This window comes from Labrus bergylta, chromosome 2 (genome assembly GCF_963930695.1).
Source record: "Labrus bergylta chromosome 2, fLabBer1.1, whole genome shotgun sequence".
NCBI lineage: Eukaryota > Metazoa > Chordata > Actinopteri > Labriformes > Labridae > Labrus > Labrus bergylta.
This window is the reverse complement of record NC_089196.1, coordinates 20210481-20227092: the sequence shown is the minus strand read 5'-3', so window position 1 is coordinate 20227092 and position 16612 is coordinate 20210481. Positions and strand designations below refer to the sequence as shown.

The 16612-nt window shown below is 39.3% G+C and overlaps 2 protein-coding genes across 2 annotated transcripts; one reads left to right on the top strand and one right to left on the bottom strand.

Annotated features, from left to right (window-relative positions):
- Positions 1–886: 886 nt before the first annotated feature.
- pmpca (peptidase, mitochondrial processing subunit alpha) lies at positions 887–8511 on the top strand. The gene is made up of 13 exons (XM_065948351.1): positions 887–974; positions 3277–3479; positions 3580–3659; positions 3761–3843; positions 3970–4064; positions 4228–4328; positions 5299–5562; positions 5716–5808; positions 5915–6033; positions 6127–6217; positions 6316–6378; positions 6467–6611; positions 6831–8511. Exons 1-13 carry the CDS (start codon positions 928–930, stop codon positions 6998–7000), a joined length of 1554 nt encoding a protein of 517 aa, XP_065804423.1. The 5' UTR covers positions 887–927; the 3' UTR covers positions 7001–8511.
- A 43-nt stretch (positions 8512–8554) lies between these two features.
- inpp5e (inositol polyphosphate-5-phosphatase E) lies at positions 8555–16082 on the bottom strand. Its single transcript, XM_020643980.3, has 11 exons — positions 15565–16082; positions 14251–15107; positions 13247–13370; positions 12612–12709; positions 12408–12532; positions 12014–12133; positions 11600–11707; positions 10943–11104; positions 10723–10838; positions 10462–10598; positions 8555–9719 (listed from the first exon to the last, which is right to left on the bottom strand). Exons 2-11 carry the CDS (start codon positions 15051–15053, stop codon positions 9587–9589), a joined length of 1926 nt encoding a protein of 641 aa, XP_020499636.2. The 5' UTR covers positions 15054–15107; positions 15565–16082; the 3' UTR covers positions 8555–9586.
- Between the last annotated feature and the right edge of the window lie 530 nt (positions 16083–16612).

Sequence of the window (16612 nt, the reverse complement as noted above, 5' to 3'; positions counted from 1 at the left end):
CTGGAGTACATTTTGATTTAATTGTGTCACAGTCCTGTTAAATCCCTCAGCTCAGCAGCTCCAGCATGTTTCTAACTAAGGTACAGAGTTGGAAATGTTATTTAAGAGCTGGCCTACTTCTGTGTCCAAATTGATTGGCTGATTGGTTTCTAAACGCTCTTGGCCAGCTGACCACTCTGGAGGATCAATTGTTTGTTTGTTTGTTTGGATGCCAGACCCCAAATTAAACAGACACATATAGAGTTGTTGTGCCGTTATAAAAAAAATTTGCATCCTTGCAAAGAAAAGAGCACTAAATGGGCAAACTGTTGGACTGGACTCTAGGGCCAATATTGACGTGGTTGATGCTTAACAACAACAGATACTAGTGAATATATATGTGAGACAATAGATACGATTCAGGTTGGCAACGAACAGACATCATAGATAGGACACTAGAGTTCAAGGGTGTTTCATCCAAAATATAATTCAAGTATTTCAGAGACTCTAAGGCACTTTTCTATTCATACATTTTTTTTTAATTATTGAAAGGTGTTTTAAAACTTATTTTAATGTGACACAAATTCTTGAGGGACTTTAATATACAATTAGAATAAGTCAAACTAAAACACCACAATATGTCTGTCTATCTATCTATCTATCTATCTATCTAAACATCTATCTATCTAAACATCTAAACATCTATCTATCTATCTAAACATCTAAACATCTATCTATCTATCTATCTATCTATCTAAACATCTATCTAAACATCTATCTATCTATCTATCTATCTATCTATCTATCTATCTATCTTTCAATAATTATGTTTTATTATTTATTTTATTTTTTTGTGACCTGGGAGATGTGGGTGTGTTGTTCTTCCGGAAGTGCTCCTGAAACATTTCATCATATTCCGGGTTGAATTTTGGTCACAGAGGATCCAAGATGGCGACTCACATGTCGAGGTGCAGAACCTGGAGTCGTGTTCAAAGGTAGAACTAATTTTGCAACTAACGCCGTTATCTCTCCGCTTGGCTCTCATTAACGACATTAAGACATCGCAAAGAGTCTCCTAAACAATCTCCGTGTCATGCATCAGCTTGTCACCTGCAGCTTTTTCACTTTTTCGTCCTCATCTCTGAAGATTAGCTTACTCAGTTAGCACGATGCTAAGTGTTAGCCGTCAGACAAGGTGTAGTGCTGCAGTCAGGAGAGCTTGGCTGATGTGACATCATACATACATGTTGTTACAGTTAAAGATAACTAAACGTATTGATAATAATGAGAGCGTTTTGAGGTTCTTCTGTGGAGATGCAGACAGTATGAACATGATGGAGCTGTGCTGATGATTTATTTGGGCTCTTATACTTCTGAACACTTTAACTATTAACATGCACAACTCTGTAATTATGTTTGAATTGTTGCTCCACTAGTCCACAGGTGTGCTTGGTATTTAAAGTGCATGTAAGATCAATGGCTTTAGACTGAAAATTAGCATACACTCCTCACTATCCAAAGTACAACTAAGCAAACTGAGGTTGAACCAACACTTCTTAAATACATAGAATATAAAATATCTTTATTGGCATTGCTATAAAAACAACAGCTACATCTAAGAAAAACTTTTTATCCTTCATGAAGTTTTGTTGCAGGACTGCGTTAGTTATAGCTAAGTTAGGCATGATTACAAATGATAATTAAGTACACTAATTCATTATTTCCTCCATCTCGCTGCCCCGACTTCTGGGTCTATCCACTATTCTCTCTAATGAAGAAAAAAAATAAAAATAGAGACACGTAAAAAAGGCCTCAGGTCAATTTTTTTTTTTACATATCAATGAATTGGAAACATGAAGAAAATGTGACAAAATCTGCCATAAAGTCATGACAACCAGAAATACGTCCATAATAATATTTGATCACTGGCATATGTTGAGTTAAATTTGAGACATGATTGATTTTTTTTGATAATTGATTCATAATTGATCGTTTTTGTACACTACAATTTGGCCCTTTGGCAGGGAGAATTAATTGAATGTTGCCCTTTGCCGTGACCAAAGTTGCCCCATCCCTGTCCTATAGTATACTTTAGCCTGCTCAGTGGTTTGTAGATATTTACTTAATTAAACTTTTTTTGTGCCTTTAGTCGATAACGTTTCATCTCTACGATATCAAAACACTCAGTCATACTTTGAGGGCATATCTCTCAGTATCAGCTCTGGGATACTAAATAGCGTTGAAGCGTGTGTTGAATGAATCTATTTTCCCTAATTGTCAAACTTGAATAACCCTCCAAAGGATCTGCAAAACTGCTTTTACATTTTCTCTTATGTATATCCGCTGCATGTTTTCATTGCATTTATTACATTGTTTAACGTAATGCTATTTTAATATGTTAGATTAGAACGTCTTAAACAACGACGTAGTGAAAATAAAACTGTGTACTACCAGTGGGAATGTAAAGCTTCACAGATGTAACACATGCACTGGCACATAATGGCAAGCAGCCAAGAATTCAATTCAATTTTCAATTCAATTCAATTTATTTTGTATAGCGTCAACTCATAACAAGTGTTATCTCAAGACACTTTACAAAAAGCAGGTAAAATACCTTACTCTTTGTCTGTTAACATTACAAAAGAGCAGGTAAAAAGACCTTACTCATTGCTAAGAAGAACATATAAACACATTTTCTCCCCTCCCGAATATAAAACAGCAGTGTGGAAATATTTTGGGTTTCTGAGAAATAAAGTGTTGACAGACCCATGCTAGATACTAAATGCAAACAATGCTGTTAAGAGATAAAGTCCTCAGAAACTCAATAAACCTGGCAGAGTGCCTGAAGGAAAGAAAAAGAGAAATGTTGCCTTAAAGTTTTATTCTTTTTCTATTTAGAAAAGGACTCAAGTAATACCATCTTCAAATAATATTTTAGGTGTTTTTTTTAAGTAGATACAAATGTAACATGTACTTAATCAGATTGTTGTAACATCTCAATATCATTTAATAATTATGTTATAATTTCAGATGTGTCATATCAATACATAAATATTGTTATCCAAACATTTTGTATATATATTGTATCATCAGAAAACGTGTGATTAAGAACCCTACTAGCTGAATGAATCATTAGAAGTGTTGTAAGAGGCTCATGGTGGCTTGGCAACGAAACAAAAAACAAGTTCCTGGTAGAACTACGTACACTTTGCGGTTCAGCTACTTTGCTCAAAGTTAGGATTCAAAAAAAGTTTTTCCAAACATCATACTGCACATAACTTTTTTTGTTCTTTTAAGATTTGGGATCGCAGCTTACAGAAAGTACAGCAGTGGCAGCGGATACCCTAATATCTCACTGTCGTCACCGCTGCCTGGGATCCCCAAGCCGGTGTTTGCATCGGCGGATGGTCAAGAAAAATACGAGACCAGGATCACTACACTAGAAAATGGCCTCAAAGTTGCGTCTCAAAACAAGTTTGGTCAATTCTGCACAGTTGGGAGTAAGTGGTGGCCTTTTGATATGCAAACTATAATAACCACTAGTCTTCAGTATCTCGCTGAAGTGGATGAGATGTTTTTGTTTTTCTTTCTTACTTTTAGTCTTAGTAAACTCTGGATCCAGACATGAAGCAAAGTACCCGAGTGGAATAGCACATTTTGTAGAGAAACTCGCCTTTTCTGTAAGTAAGACCTTTAAAATGAAAGTTAAAGAATGTTGTGGTGTGTGATGTTATAATGACCACAGTGTTTTGTTTTTTTTGTGTTTTTTTCCCATCTTCAGTCCACAGCTCAGTATGGGAGCAGAGATGAAATTCTCCTCACGTTGGAAAAACATGGAGGGATATGTGACTGCCAAACATCCAGGTATGCCATCTGTCAGCATAGTGCATGTCTCAGGGTTATAAACTGTAATGAGTCTGTGGACATGGCTTTTCTATTGTAGAGTATATTTTATACTGTGATTATTTATGTTCCCATGATGCTTTGCAGAGACACTACAATGTATGCGGTGTCTGCTGAGGTGAAGGGACTGGACACGGTGGTCAGTCTTCTCTCTGATGCTGTTCTACAGCCTCGTCTGCTAGGTGAGTATGTTGTATGTTACATGACATACATGTTTGTTACATGTTTATTGCATGGCCTTGCGTTCCACATTTCACTGCACATCTTTGTGAGCATGTGAAAAGTAAAAAACTTTGAATCTTGAATCTGCCCGTCCAAACTTTTTCTTCTGATGTTATTGTGCAGATGAAGAGATCGAGATGACCAGAATGGCGGTGCGCTTCGAGTTAGAAGATCTGAACATGAGGCCAGATCCTGAACCCTTACTGACTGAGATGATCCATGCTGTGAGTCACGTCATTTGTTTACAACCTTAGACACCAGAGCGGTATACCACATGTTCAAATTCATCACACCCAGGCTTTCTTTGAGGAAGCTGGCTCAACAAAGTCTGAAGTTTTAGTCAAAGTTATTGGGTATTACGGTAGGAGAGGAATGCTGTAAAGAAATGAGTGTTTTAACTCTAACTATTTTAACTATTAGTTGATTTGTTTATATTGCAGTGTGATAAACTGTCATTGTCCCCATTTATTTATAATATGACACTTACACACATCTCTTCAACTTTAACAACGATACACTTGAGTTCAGCTGTATCATCAGGAACTGAATGAAGGTCGTATACTTACACCTCATGTACAATTTGTGAAAATAACTCCGGTGTGTCGCCAAATTGAATTCAAAATAATATACTGCTTGGATTGAATATATGATAAATACCTTAAAAATAACTGATTACTTGTTTTCAATGTCAAATCAGCAGTCAAACTGAATTTCCAGGATAATAGGAAAAAAAGATGCTGTAGCCTCATCATTAAGTAACTATGGGGATGATCTGCTGACATTTAAAGATCTGATTTGAGATTGAATTAATGGCACTTTACAGCTAATTTAAAGTCATAACTTTGAACAGGGGATGAGTTTAGATTATGTTACCATGGCAATCTAGCCAGGTGTATGTTAATACATTATTCCATACCCTTAAAGCAGCAAGACTGTAATTAATAAGCAGAAAAAACTATATTAAACCTGCTCCTGTTAGCTAGTAGTAGTAGTGTGAATTGCATTAGTTACAAAGGGGGGAATTTTCGAGACAGGACAAGTAGGAGCAATGTCATCCCTGGTCTCTACAATAAGTACGAGTTGCGTCCATGTTTTTGTTGAGACTACAATGACTTAGAGCTATTATACTTTGTTCATGAAGGTAAACATTCTGAATATATACTTGGCTTTATACATTATTGTGTTTGTTTCCAGGCTGCATATCAGAACAACACAGTGGGACTGCCTCGTTTTTGTCCCGTCCATAATGTGGATAAGGTTGACAAGAACGTGCTCCACGGCTACCTGCGTAACTACTACAGCCCTGAGCGGATGGTGCTGGCTGGAGTGGGCATCGAGCACGAGCAGCTGGTTGAATGTGCCCGGAAATACCTGCTGGATGTGACACCAGTGTGGGGACGTAGCTCAGTGGCAAATGTGGACCTCTCTGTTGCACAGTACACTGGTGGCATTGTGAAGGTGATTTTATGGGTTTTATTATTTACAAATCACCTTTTAGGCCCTAGAAGCTTCTTCGAATAGAATTTATCTGGCAGATTTTTCATTTGTGAAATTCCTCAAAAGAAATCAGTTACAAAGGTATGATAATAAAGTCTACTCTAACTCTGTCAGATGGAGAAGGATATGTCAGATGTGAGCCTTGGCCCTACCCCAATCCCAGAGCTCACCCACATCATGATCGGCCTGGAGAGCTGCTCCTTCCTGGTAGGTGTTAACCATGCCTGACCATCTCCAATCAGTCTTCAATCAGGAGCCGGAGCCACGTTAACAACCAGCATTATGATAAAAAAAATATGATGTCTCTTCACAGGAGGACGACTTTATCCCATTCGCAGTTCTCAACATGATGATGGGTGGAGGTGGCTCATTTTCTGCAGGCGGACCTGGAAAAGGCATGTTCACCCGTCTGTATCTGAATGTGCTCAACAGGTGAGTGTCTCCTTACAGCAGTGTTTCAGCTGATCATAAGTCCCCCGTATATCACATCAGTTTATTAATTGTCACTTTCTTTGTCTGTTGAAGACATCATTGGATGTATAATGCCACCTCGTACCACCATAGCTATGAGGACAGTGGTCTGCTGTGTATCCATGCCAGTTCAGACCCCAGACAGGTTGGTACAGGCTCAGAACCGCAAAGATCAGATGTCTAATTGTACCGTGTAATCCATTAATCTATGTGAATGTTGTTGTTTATTAAATTCATATCTAGGTGCGAGAAATGGTGGAAATAATAACCAGAGAGTTCATTCAGATGGCTGGCAATGCAGGAGAGGTAAGGCAATGTAGGCAGTAGACTACTACTTAAGCAAGATTGATGTAAAGAACCAAACATCATGTTAATCGTATCTTTGTGTATCCAGATGGAGCTAGAGAGAGCGAAGACTCAGCTTAAGTCCATGTTGATGATGAACCTTGAGTCACGGCCGGTCATTTTTGAAGATGTGGGTCGCCAGGTTCTCTCCACGGGAAAGAGAAAGCTGCCACATGAACTGTGTGATCTAATTAGTGAGTATTGAATAAAAGCATAGTATTTTAAGTATTTCATCGTAAGTCATGGGAATGTCCCCTAAAAATGTCCTTCAGAAACTGAGAGAAAAAAAGCAAAACATCCAAACTTAGGTGATAAAAGTAAGCAATACTTACCTGTTTGAGCTATCTGTGGGACGGTCTCTGTTCAACCTGATCATCTTGATTCTTTTCTGATTTTTCACAATTATTTTCAAGGCAACGTGTCAGCCAGTGACATTAAGAGAGTGACCACCAAGATGCTGCGCAGCAAGCCCGCAGTAGCCGCTCTGGGAGACCTGACAGAGCTGCCCTCATATGAACACATCCAGGCCGCCCTGTCCAGCAAGGACGGACGTCTGCCCCGCGTTTATCGCCTCTTCCGATAGATCCACATGGCCACAGAGCTGGTCGTCACAAGCAAACATCAGTGTAAATAAGCTGGACTGAAAGATTATACTAGTGTTCCCTCCAACGTACACAGAACTCAACATAGCTCTCTCTGGGAGGGGACTAATACCCGGGCTCTCCACCGATCACAGTGGGGATTTTAAAGACAAGCTACATTTTACTCTTCAGTATCGTAGTCTTTATACAGTGAGAGGTTCTGTATTTATTGTGAGTGAGCACGAAGCCATATTTCATTATTTACTGAGGTGGTTTGCAGGAGTTTTTGATGTAAAATGGACAATTCTCCCAGAAACTAAATTAAAATGTTTATTTCCCTTTTAATACCACCTTCCCCAACCTGTTTGGTTAAAATGTAATCATGTACTGTATGGCATTTCATTGTAGAATCATCCTCAACATATAGTCAAGAGAAGGGCTTGTTTGACATCCCCAGCTGTGTCTACACTGCTCTAACAGATCGCCACCTCCAGCCTGCTCGTTCCTGCATCGTGGATGGAACCAAAAGAAGATTCAAAACTATTTATTCAAAAGCGCTTAATTAGCTCAGTTCTACAGAAGAGTGTGAGGGCCAGGTACCAAGAAACAACGAGTGGATGAGACTTATATGTTTTTATTTTGAGAAGAAAAATCCAAATGTATAGCTTATAGTTGAGATTGTAGTTTAAAATGCACACATAAGAAATAATGAGAATCCAGTTTACATGGTGAAAATGATCTTGAGAGGAAGGTCTTAACGTAAAAAAAATGTTTCCTTAACTTGGCAGGCTTAGTTTGACTTAATTCTTCATATTTCAACCTAATCTCCACATTTACATTTTTTTTAAGAATAAATTGAAATCCTTTAAGTGTTTTAATATGCCTGGTCCTGATACTCCTCTGTACAATGCACAGGCAGTATAACGCAACACTATACACAGCAACATAATAAAATGAATAAAGTTCTGGATAAATCATTAAACCTCACCTCAAACCGTTGACATGCTGTCCTCAAGACTGAAATCATGGTTTTTTATTTTTTTAGAATTCAAGTTCTTGCACTTTCCCCATAAAATAAATAAAAAAAATTAGTTCAACACCCAAATACATGGAAGCCGTAAGTGGACATAGATCCATATATTTTTCCATGATAACGATTAGATTTTGTTTTCTTTAGGTGTCAACTGAATAATCTTGTCGTCTCGGGATAACAATGCTGGTGTAAATGTGATAACGAGCTAGTTCAGCAGTTTCGTCAAAGTCTCAAGAAATGACTCAGCAGCATTATAGTCCCAAGACAACAAGAGAAGTATATTTGCGATCTCAAGAAAAAAATGTAAATCACTAAATATCGCAGGAAAATTAAGTAAAATATATGTATGAATGTCCGCTTAAGTCTTCCTTACAAATAAACCCGAGTCTATTTCTACAGCAGTGAATGTGGCTCGTAACATCTCTCTACCAACAGGTAAATGTAATGACTTCCATCAATAAAATTGTATATTTTAAGGTGCTTGCTTTTGAGTGTAATGGAACAGAATTTACAAACAGACCAGTGTGTTTAAAAACATTTATTACAGGATCTTAGTGGACATATAAAAAGACTGAAATGTTAGTGGCCCTGAAGAAACAAAGAAGACCCACAGGCACTTTTTCTGAAGCAGACTAAACTGTTCATGCTGGGAATGCTAGTCCACAATGAATGTGGTACATACAGTACATGGTGCACAGTTATTAAGTTACACTGCAATGAGAAATGAGAGCGGTAAGGCACTGTGTTACAGGTTGATGTAAAGAATCACTTTGCCTCATAAGAGAAAAGTAGTGATAGAGTTAACAATAAAACTTGTCTTTAATAGTAGAGTTAGTGCTTTTATACATATCCCCTGAAATCCAACAGTAGCATATTACGAGTAGTAACAATCTCCTGACTAGTGTTTTTCACTGTTGTGGTATTTATATAACATTTGATCTAAAGCTCCCTTTTTCAGTCATACTTTATCTCTCCAAAGAAACATTTAGCTTGGGACTAAAATTCAAGTTCAGATCAATCAATGGCTGAAACCTAAACTGAATGTTTTGTAAGCTGCTTGATGATGAGTAAAAAAAAAGCATTTGAACACTGATGTAGCTTTAGAAAATGTTACCTTGTAGTTCATGATGCTTTTAAAAAAAAAAAAAAAATGGGTGAATGAATGCAGCTACACAAAGACCAGTTCACACTGGAGCATGTAACTGAAGAGTAAGCCACAGCGGCAGCCCCCCCACCCCCCACCCATTCCTGTTTGAGTTAAGGGGGGCAGAATAAATAAAGACCAGACTGCTGTGTCTGCAAACCTTTAGTCCCTCTGACCTCAGGGTCCCTGCCCTCAAGAACAGCCAGCCCCCTCCGACAGGACAATCAGACACATGCAATGTTCCCAATTATGCCCAACAGAGGGCGCACCCTGCTCAGTCCCACTGCCGTCCTGTACCAGGTTACGCCAAATGTCGTGAAGACAATTGCTTTCCTGCCTGGTTTTACATTCCAGTTTCTGGCACCATTTCGATACAATCCAGTCTGGACTGCTGAGTGAATCTGAAGGGTTTCAGGAGATGGTGCAGATCGTGCTGCTACCTTGGTTCTTCATGGCCTCCCTCCTCTTCAACTCTCTGGTGATCCTCCTCCGGATGCCCTCCAAGTACAAGCCTCGGTCAAACTGGCCAGCACCAAGGGGAATACTGAAAAGCACAGACAAAAAAATGTAGTCCATCACATGTTCAACGGGCCCTAATAAAGAAAGCAGGTGTAAAACTCAGGGTTTAAATAAAAGGCAAAGAAAACCAGTGAAAGGGGATACTTAGTATGATAACTACTGCCCTGGATAATACACACAACTTGGTTGGATATATTAAAATAAGAAAAGGCTAATCATCTTCTTGTAAGAATACAACTACAGTAATTGAACACATTAAAGCTCCCTTACTGTACTGAAGTTTTGGAAAAAAGTATCTACTTATCAATTAAGACAATAGTGTTTATAAGTATTGGTAATTATATTATTACAGTGTTTATATATGTGTGGCTTAACCTTGCTGGTTTCTGACCATCAGTATATTGTCAAGAGCATAACAGACAAGATGACAATGTTTTAAAAGGACCTGTGTGTAAGATTGAGTGACATCTAGAGGTGTGGATGTGAATTACAACCAACTAATAATCACATCTCTCAGCCTCCTGTTTGAAGCATCCAGGAGAACCTACAGAAGCTGTGGCACTCAAGACAAATGCTAAGGGCCTTCACTAGAGCTGCTCTTTCATTTGTCATTTCTGGCCTGTCTATAGTGAAGGGAACTTTTCAGGTATTATACACAAATAAAAACAAAAGTTTATGAATCTCTTCTTAAATTTCTGCAAATATATCCCTATAAATACTACATCCTGACCCTTAAAGGGATTTTTTAAAAAGGTATTGGGACTTACTTGTCTCTGCCTGGCCTTAGTTTGACCTGGAAGACCCCGATGACGGGTCGATGGTCTGAGGTCTTGATGCCGCAGCAGCTGGTGTACTTGACCACTTTTATGTCATCTGCCTGCCTGTTCCTGAACAAGATCCTGTCCTGTGAACATGAAAAAATACATTTTAGCCTCCAGGAGAGACACAACGTTAAACTGCCCTGCTTTTTTTATTATATCTATAACTATTCATCTACAGCCATGTAAATCTTGTTTTCTTCTTCTTACTGTGTATGAAGGCGTCCTCTGTTTAGAAGTAGTGTCGTAGATATCACAGCCCACGTCAAACTTGTATGTAGGGCGGAAGTGTATCGGGGCCTCTTGGAAACCTTTAAAGATTGAACCTTGAGGGGAAAAAGTTTGCAGGGTGAGAATGAATGGAACAACGACTCCTACTTCTATGAGAAGTTCTCTATGTAAGATGTATCCTCCTACGAGACAAGCATACCCTCTTTAATTTCCTTGGACAGCTGGTCGTGCTCCAACAGAGGGCCCATATTCTCCCCTACTGTGCGGTTTATGATGCTTTCCACATCAACCCGATCTTTACTGATTCGGAAGTTGAAATCTCCAAACCAGAAGACCTGGTCAAATCTTGTCGTGACGTCAGCTACGATTAAAAAAAGATATCTTTCATTATTGAAGCCATTTTTAAAAAAAATGATATCAAGGCTTTAATCCCTAGAATGCTAATAACGACATTTTATTTGAATCACTAAACATTTTTTTGGAAAAGGATGAAGCGTTTTGTTCAAACCTAATGTGCCAAAATTACTCCACCTGAAAATATTTTCATCTCGTTTAAGCAGTTTTAATCTCTTCATAAAGAGTGGGAAATGTGCTTAACAGGGTTGAGCTTCACCATCATTTGTGAATGTGCATGAATCCAGTTTCAGTACATCTTCAACGGATTCGTCTTTTGTATTTAAATCTTTAAAAGATTGTTATGTGTCTGATAAAGATATGTTTACACAGAACATGACGCTAAATGCAGGTGTGTCATCCTAAAGGTTTGAGTGCATCGTTTTTTTATGCTTCTGGAACAAAAACACCTCAGTTCTAATGGGTTTGATTTGTCCACTCCAAAGTCTCTTAAGAGTCTCACATGGGGTAGAGCGGTATGGGTTGGTGTCTGGAAGGCCTTTTGGAAGAGCTAGAGCCTCAACAATCTTGTTGTAGTCCAGTATTCTCTCGTAAACTTTGGAATCTCCAGCTGGAAGGAGAACAGAACAACACAAAAGAAACACAAGATTTTCTAGCGCTCAAAGTAGAAAAGTGTAAATGCAAACATCTAATCCTAAGAGCAGATTTAAAAGCTGTTTGGTATATTTCACAACAGACATTTGTATCTTATTAAATTAATATGTTTTATTTTATTGGCTATGAAGAAGCTAATTTCCCAATGTAGCTGTAGTACAAATTCCCAACGAGTCCTTTTTACAGCCATACTGTTAAGAGCCTCCCACAATGATCAATCCCTGCTTCAGGTCCCGACTTTGAGGAAAAACCTTCTACTCACAGGTGAAATGGGATGTGATGAAAAGGAAAGAAGTCCCGAAAAACGTAAAAGCCAGTCCCACAGCGCCTTTGGTTTTGATCTGGGAGATGATCCTGGTTGTAACCGTGGCATGCTCTACCTCTGTGTGGGCCAACAGAGCAGATGTTGTGGTTACTGTCAGAGCCATACGTGTAACCAACCAGTTGTATTCAAATAATAAAGAAAAACATGCAAATATGCATCTGTAGGGATGATCTAGTTTCTGGTGTAAAGTTTGTTTTTAAGACTAATGTGCCATTATCATATTCAAGTATATTCTTCTATAAACCTTCAGTAGAAAAAGTGAAATCAAAGATAAAGGAAGAGTTTAACACCTAACTGATGTCTACCTTGTGTGATTTTAAATGAGACTGACCTGAGCAGAACCAGATGAGGTCTCTTCTGACAAACACGCTTAGATACAAAACACCATGTGATGCTGCATACAGCATGACATAGTAAGGTCCCAGAGTCTCCTGAAGACGGGTCTCCCACTCCCTCCTGCACACACAATCACATTATGTAATGCAGCCATCATTTATACCTTGCATTAAATGAGCCATAATCGAATCATATTTACCTGTCAGGACATCCCTCCTGGACCCCAATGATGTAAAAGTCTTGTGCAAATTCCGAGTCTGTTGGAAGGAGGAGGTCGTCTAAGTTGGATGGAAGCCCCTGAAAAAGACAGAGACTTTGACTCAGTATACCTTAACTTACGCAGGCAGTGCTGAGACTTAAGCCGTGGTCACTCCTTAAGGATTCCTGGGGGTTTTTCAGGGTGAGCTGCATGTGTGAACGCAAAAAAAAGACTTTATCCAGAGTTTCTCCTGCCAGTGCGTGACCATAGACTGTCTGCAGGTGAGCATGGTGACCTCGGTGCACGTGATTAAACTGCTGCATCATGTTTTCTGTTCATCAGTATGTTCTTCTCCACATTTTGGTTGATATTGTGATTTTGTCAAACTACATATAGCATTAATATAAAGGCAAATATTCTCATTATAGTGCCATATAGCGGACTCCGATGCTTTGTCCGCCACTTCCATGTTGTTCTTTTTACATCATGTCTTGCCTCAGGAGACCCCACCACCCCGAACAGGAGGATTTCATGAAATTCTCTAGAATTTTTTTTTTTCAAAGTGCGTATGTGGAAAATGGCTTGTAAATGTTCCTTGGCATATGAGACATTACAGGGTCCTGGTTTCCTCCTACCTTCTCCCCCTGCATGTTCCATGTGGCGACGTAGATGCCCAGTCTCCTGTCTGGAAAGTAGCGGTCCAGCTCCTCGGCCCCCAGCAGAGCTCCACTACCCAGCACACTTCCCTCCAGGAAGCTCCTAAACAAAACCCACACCACAAAAACACACGGGAAATTAGCATTCCTACTGGCATCCAAGTTCAGTGTAGGAAAAAGCAAGGCGGTTGTCTCAAAAGTCATGTAATTATGTTGTTGTTGTTTTTTTCATTTACATAAACCCTCAACTGTCAAACCCATTTACATCTCAAAGACCTCAAAGTGCCCTATGAGCTGAAAGCAACACAAAGCTAACACCAGGAGCTTGTTCATGGTAGATTAATGGTTAATTCTATTAAAAAAATATTAACCATATTATTAACTTGCCTGCTCATGATGAGATAACATCTCTAGTGATTGGTTGCTGTATCTTCCTTTGGGCATCAACTGTGTGAGAATACACTAAGACTTTTGGAAGTCCTTCTGTCAAAAGCTGTTTCAAACAAACATCCCCTCTGATCATGTGTCAATGGCGATTGAATCTGTGGGTGCTTCTAAAACACTTACCTGTACTCCAGATGTGTTAATCTAATCAGCTCCAAGCAGAGACAACAAGTTTTACAAAATATCTTGCAATGGCTATTTGATACTCTACCTATTCATTGGTGCAAAGTAAGATTCTTTTGAGCAATTTTCTTTGAGTATGAGAATGAATAAACAGTTCATACTGACATAACAAAAAAAAATCTTATGTATTACAACAAGACTATAATATTGCTGCAAAGTAAACACATACATTCATGTGGATTGCTTTATTTTGTCACTAGACCACATTAAAATGAGGAGCTCAGGTCCATTAAAAGAGGCCGGCTTCTTCTTAATAGACTTCGGACACCAGAATGAGATATTACACCTCACTGAAGAGCCTAAGCATATCTACAGGTACGGTGCATTATCTTTGTCGTCTGCTTCGCCTACTGTACCTGTTCCTCACATCCTGGGGTCTGATGGGGCTCAGCACGCTGTAATTGGACCTCATGGAGTTGACAGAGGCACTATCCGACCCCATGTTCTCCAGGAGCCGACTGTCGCTCAGGTTCCTGTGGAGTCTCTCCCCATGCTTCTCTCTGGCCAACACGGCATAATCCAAACAATCCCTGTCAATCCTATTAGCCGCCCTTAAAGTGGCAAAGCTCTTCTCGAGAGCAGGCAGCGTCCCGGTGGGTTGCACTGGAGTTAGACGCACCTTGGCGGGCCTCACCAGATGGTCCACAGGGTCGCTCTGCTGGCTGGTGGGCCTCCTTTCATACTCAGAGAGGCTTCTCCCTCTGTCCCGGAAGACTGGGGATCCTCTCGTTACGGCGGAGACAGGTCTCACATTGGCGTCCTTGCTGTTCCTGATGGTGGCGGCACCTCTGAGAAGCAACGTGCCCGCAACAAGAGCTGCTTGGTCCTCTCTGAGCGAGTCTGTAGAGGAGCCAGTTTCAGTTGGGTCACTGAGACTCTCCTGGCTATTTTTCAGCCTCCTGGTTATAAGGTTCTCCTCCACGGAGCAGCTTTTGCCGGACAGCCTGGGTTGTGAGGGTGGTCGAGGCTGGTATGGACTGACCGCTCCCTCTGCGCATGTGGCACTGAGTTTAAGGGCGTCCTTGGGCTCCCTGCTGAATTTGGCGGTCACTAAGGGGGTCTTGAGCGCCCTGCTGTCAACGACAACTGGGTCCCCTTGACCAGGAGCCTCAGCGTACTGACGGAGGAGACTGTCACCCATCCTCTCATGTCCAGCCATGTGACCAGCTGTGGTCAGGTGGATTGGGCTTTCTCATTATTGACTGACATCCACCTAAACATACAGGGCAGACAATGATTGAGTGAAACACTGGTCATTTAAACGAGTTAGTTAAGCCATGTAGGGAAGGTGTATGGCGCTGTTATGTTCCTCTTTCCCCATCAGCAGGCAAAGACACAATATGTAGACAACATGAGTGATAACATTGTGATTTTAAAGTTACTAGCAGCAGAAGCTAAATTATTGTAGCCTCAGCGATTTAAGCTGAAATCATCTTAATCTAAGTGGTTCTGTTTTAAAAGTAGTTTACTAACAGCACTGTGGTTTCTAAGTAATTGTACACGGTGCTCACATTAGCTGACATTGTTGTTATGGCAGATATCATATTATTAAACAGTTAGCGGTATACAAGAAGCTAGCTGAGCTAACGACGAAAGCAACCTTTTAGATCTTATTTATAACCCATTGGTGTTGATATCGTCCGATTTACGAGATTTTCAAACTGACTTACCACTTGACGTAATGTTACCTCTCGTTTACTGGTGTTTGGTGGCCAGGCCGGCTGATTTAAAAGTATCGTTAGCTCGACTACTTCCTTAGCAACGTTTGACAACACTCTCTGTTACCAGGACAAGAGAGTCGTCACAGAGCGCGGGGTGACGTCACAGCGCCCCCTTGTGCTTAGAAGTTCACCTGCAATGCATCCGAGTTTTTGTGATCTACCTCAGTATGTTTCACCATTGATGTAAATTATTCTGTACCTATGTTTTGAACTGTCTTGTGTTTTCCCTGTTAAACATTTTATTATTGTGTTATGTTTGTAATTTATTTATCTTTTGTTTAATTTGCCTTTTTAATGTGTTTCGGTAGGCCTACTTCCTTTTCTGACTTAAAAGCAACTATTTTAAATGACGTATAAAGGGTTTTTGAAAAAGATACGATTTAATTCAGTTTGTAAAAATTATATTTAATAGCATTCAATTCATAATAATTAAGATAGACGGATTGATGATTGGATTCATTCTTTATTTATGTTAATCCAGATTTGCAGTTTGTTAAGTTGAGGCAGTGTTCAATAAAATAATGTGAACAAACAGCCAAATTGATTTATTTCACTAATTTTATGTACAGAACTCGTCAGTAAAATATGCTCATTGCCTTTAAAGAAATGATTCCACTCAAGCCATTCATAATGTCTAACTGTGTTTTTATAGTGTCATATGTCACAGTTCTAAAACATTTGGTAACACAGAGGTTAAAATTGTTGTGACAACACAGAAGTTATCAATTTAAAGGTTTTAAAAAAAAAGTATATATAATGTCTCAAATTAAAAAGTTATAAAGAGACAAAAAAACTAGCTTACATTATGTTTATTCTTTCAACAGGCAAACACCTAACTGAAACTAATTCATCTTTACGTATACTATAGGCTACTATCTTAAAAACAGAGCTATAGTTTAAAATTCTTATTCAAAAATGAGATCTATATCAGGTAACAGAGAGTGTTGTCAAACACAAAAAGTTCCAAATATTTTGTCATTTTACAAAAATGAATCCT

What these genes read in the sequence shown, in the direction of transcription:
- pmpca (XM_065948351.1), top strand. Translation starts at nt 928, where the DNA reads ATGGCGACTCACATGTCGAGGTGCAGAACCTGGAGTCGTGTTCAAAG. An exon ending in TGTGACTGCCAAACATCCAG is followed by an intron (nt 3,844 to 3,969) that starts GTATGCCATCTG and finishes GATGCTTTGCAG; the next exon opens with AGACACTACAATGTATGCGG. An exon ending in TCTACAGCCTCGTCTGCTAG is followed by an intron (nt 4,065 to 4,227) that starts GTGAGTATGTTG and finishes GTTATTGTGCAG; the next exon opens with ATGAAGAGATCGAGATGACC.
- inpp5e (XM_020643980.3), bottom strand. Translation starts at nt 15,053, where the DNA reads ATGGCTGGACATGAGAGGATGGGTGACAGTCTCCTCCGTCAGTACGCT. An exon ending in CCTCATCTGGTTCTGCTCAG is followed by an intron (nt 12,134 to 12,407) that starts GTCAGTCTCATT and finishes TGGCCCACACAG; the next exon opens with AGGTAGAGCATGCCACGGTT. An exon ending in CATCACATCCCATTTCACCT is followed by an intron (nt 11,708 to 12,013) that starts GTGAGTAGAAGG and finishes TTCTCCTTCCAG; the next exon opens with CTGGAGATTCCAAAGTTTAC.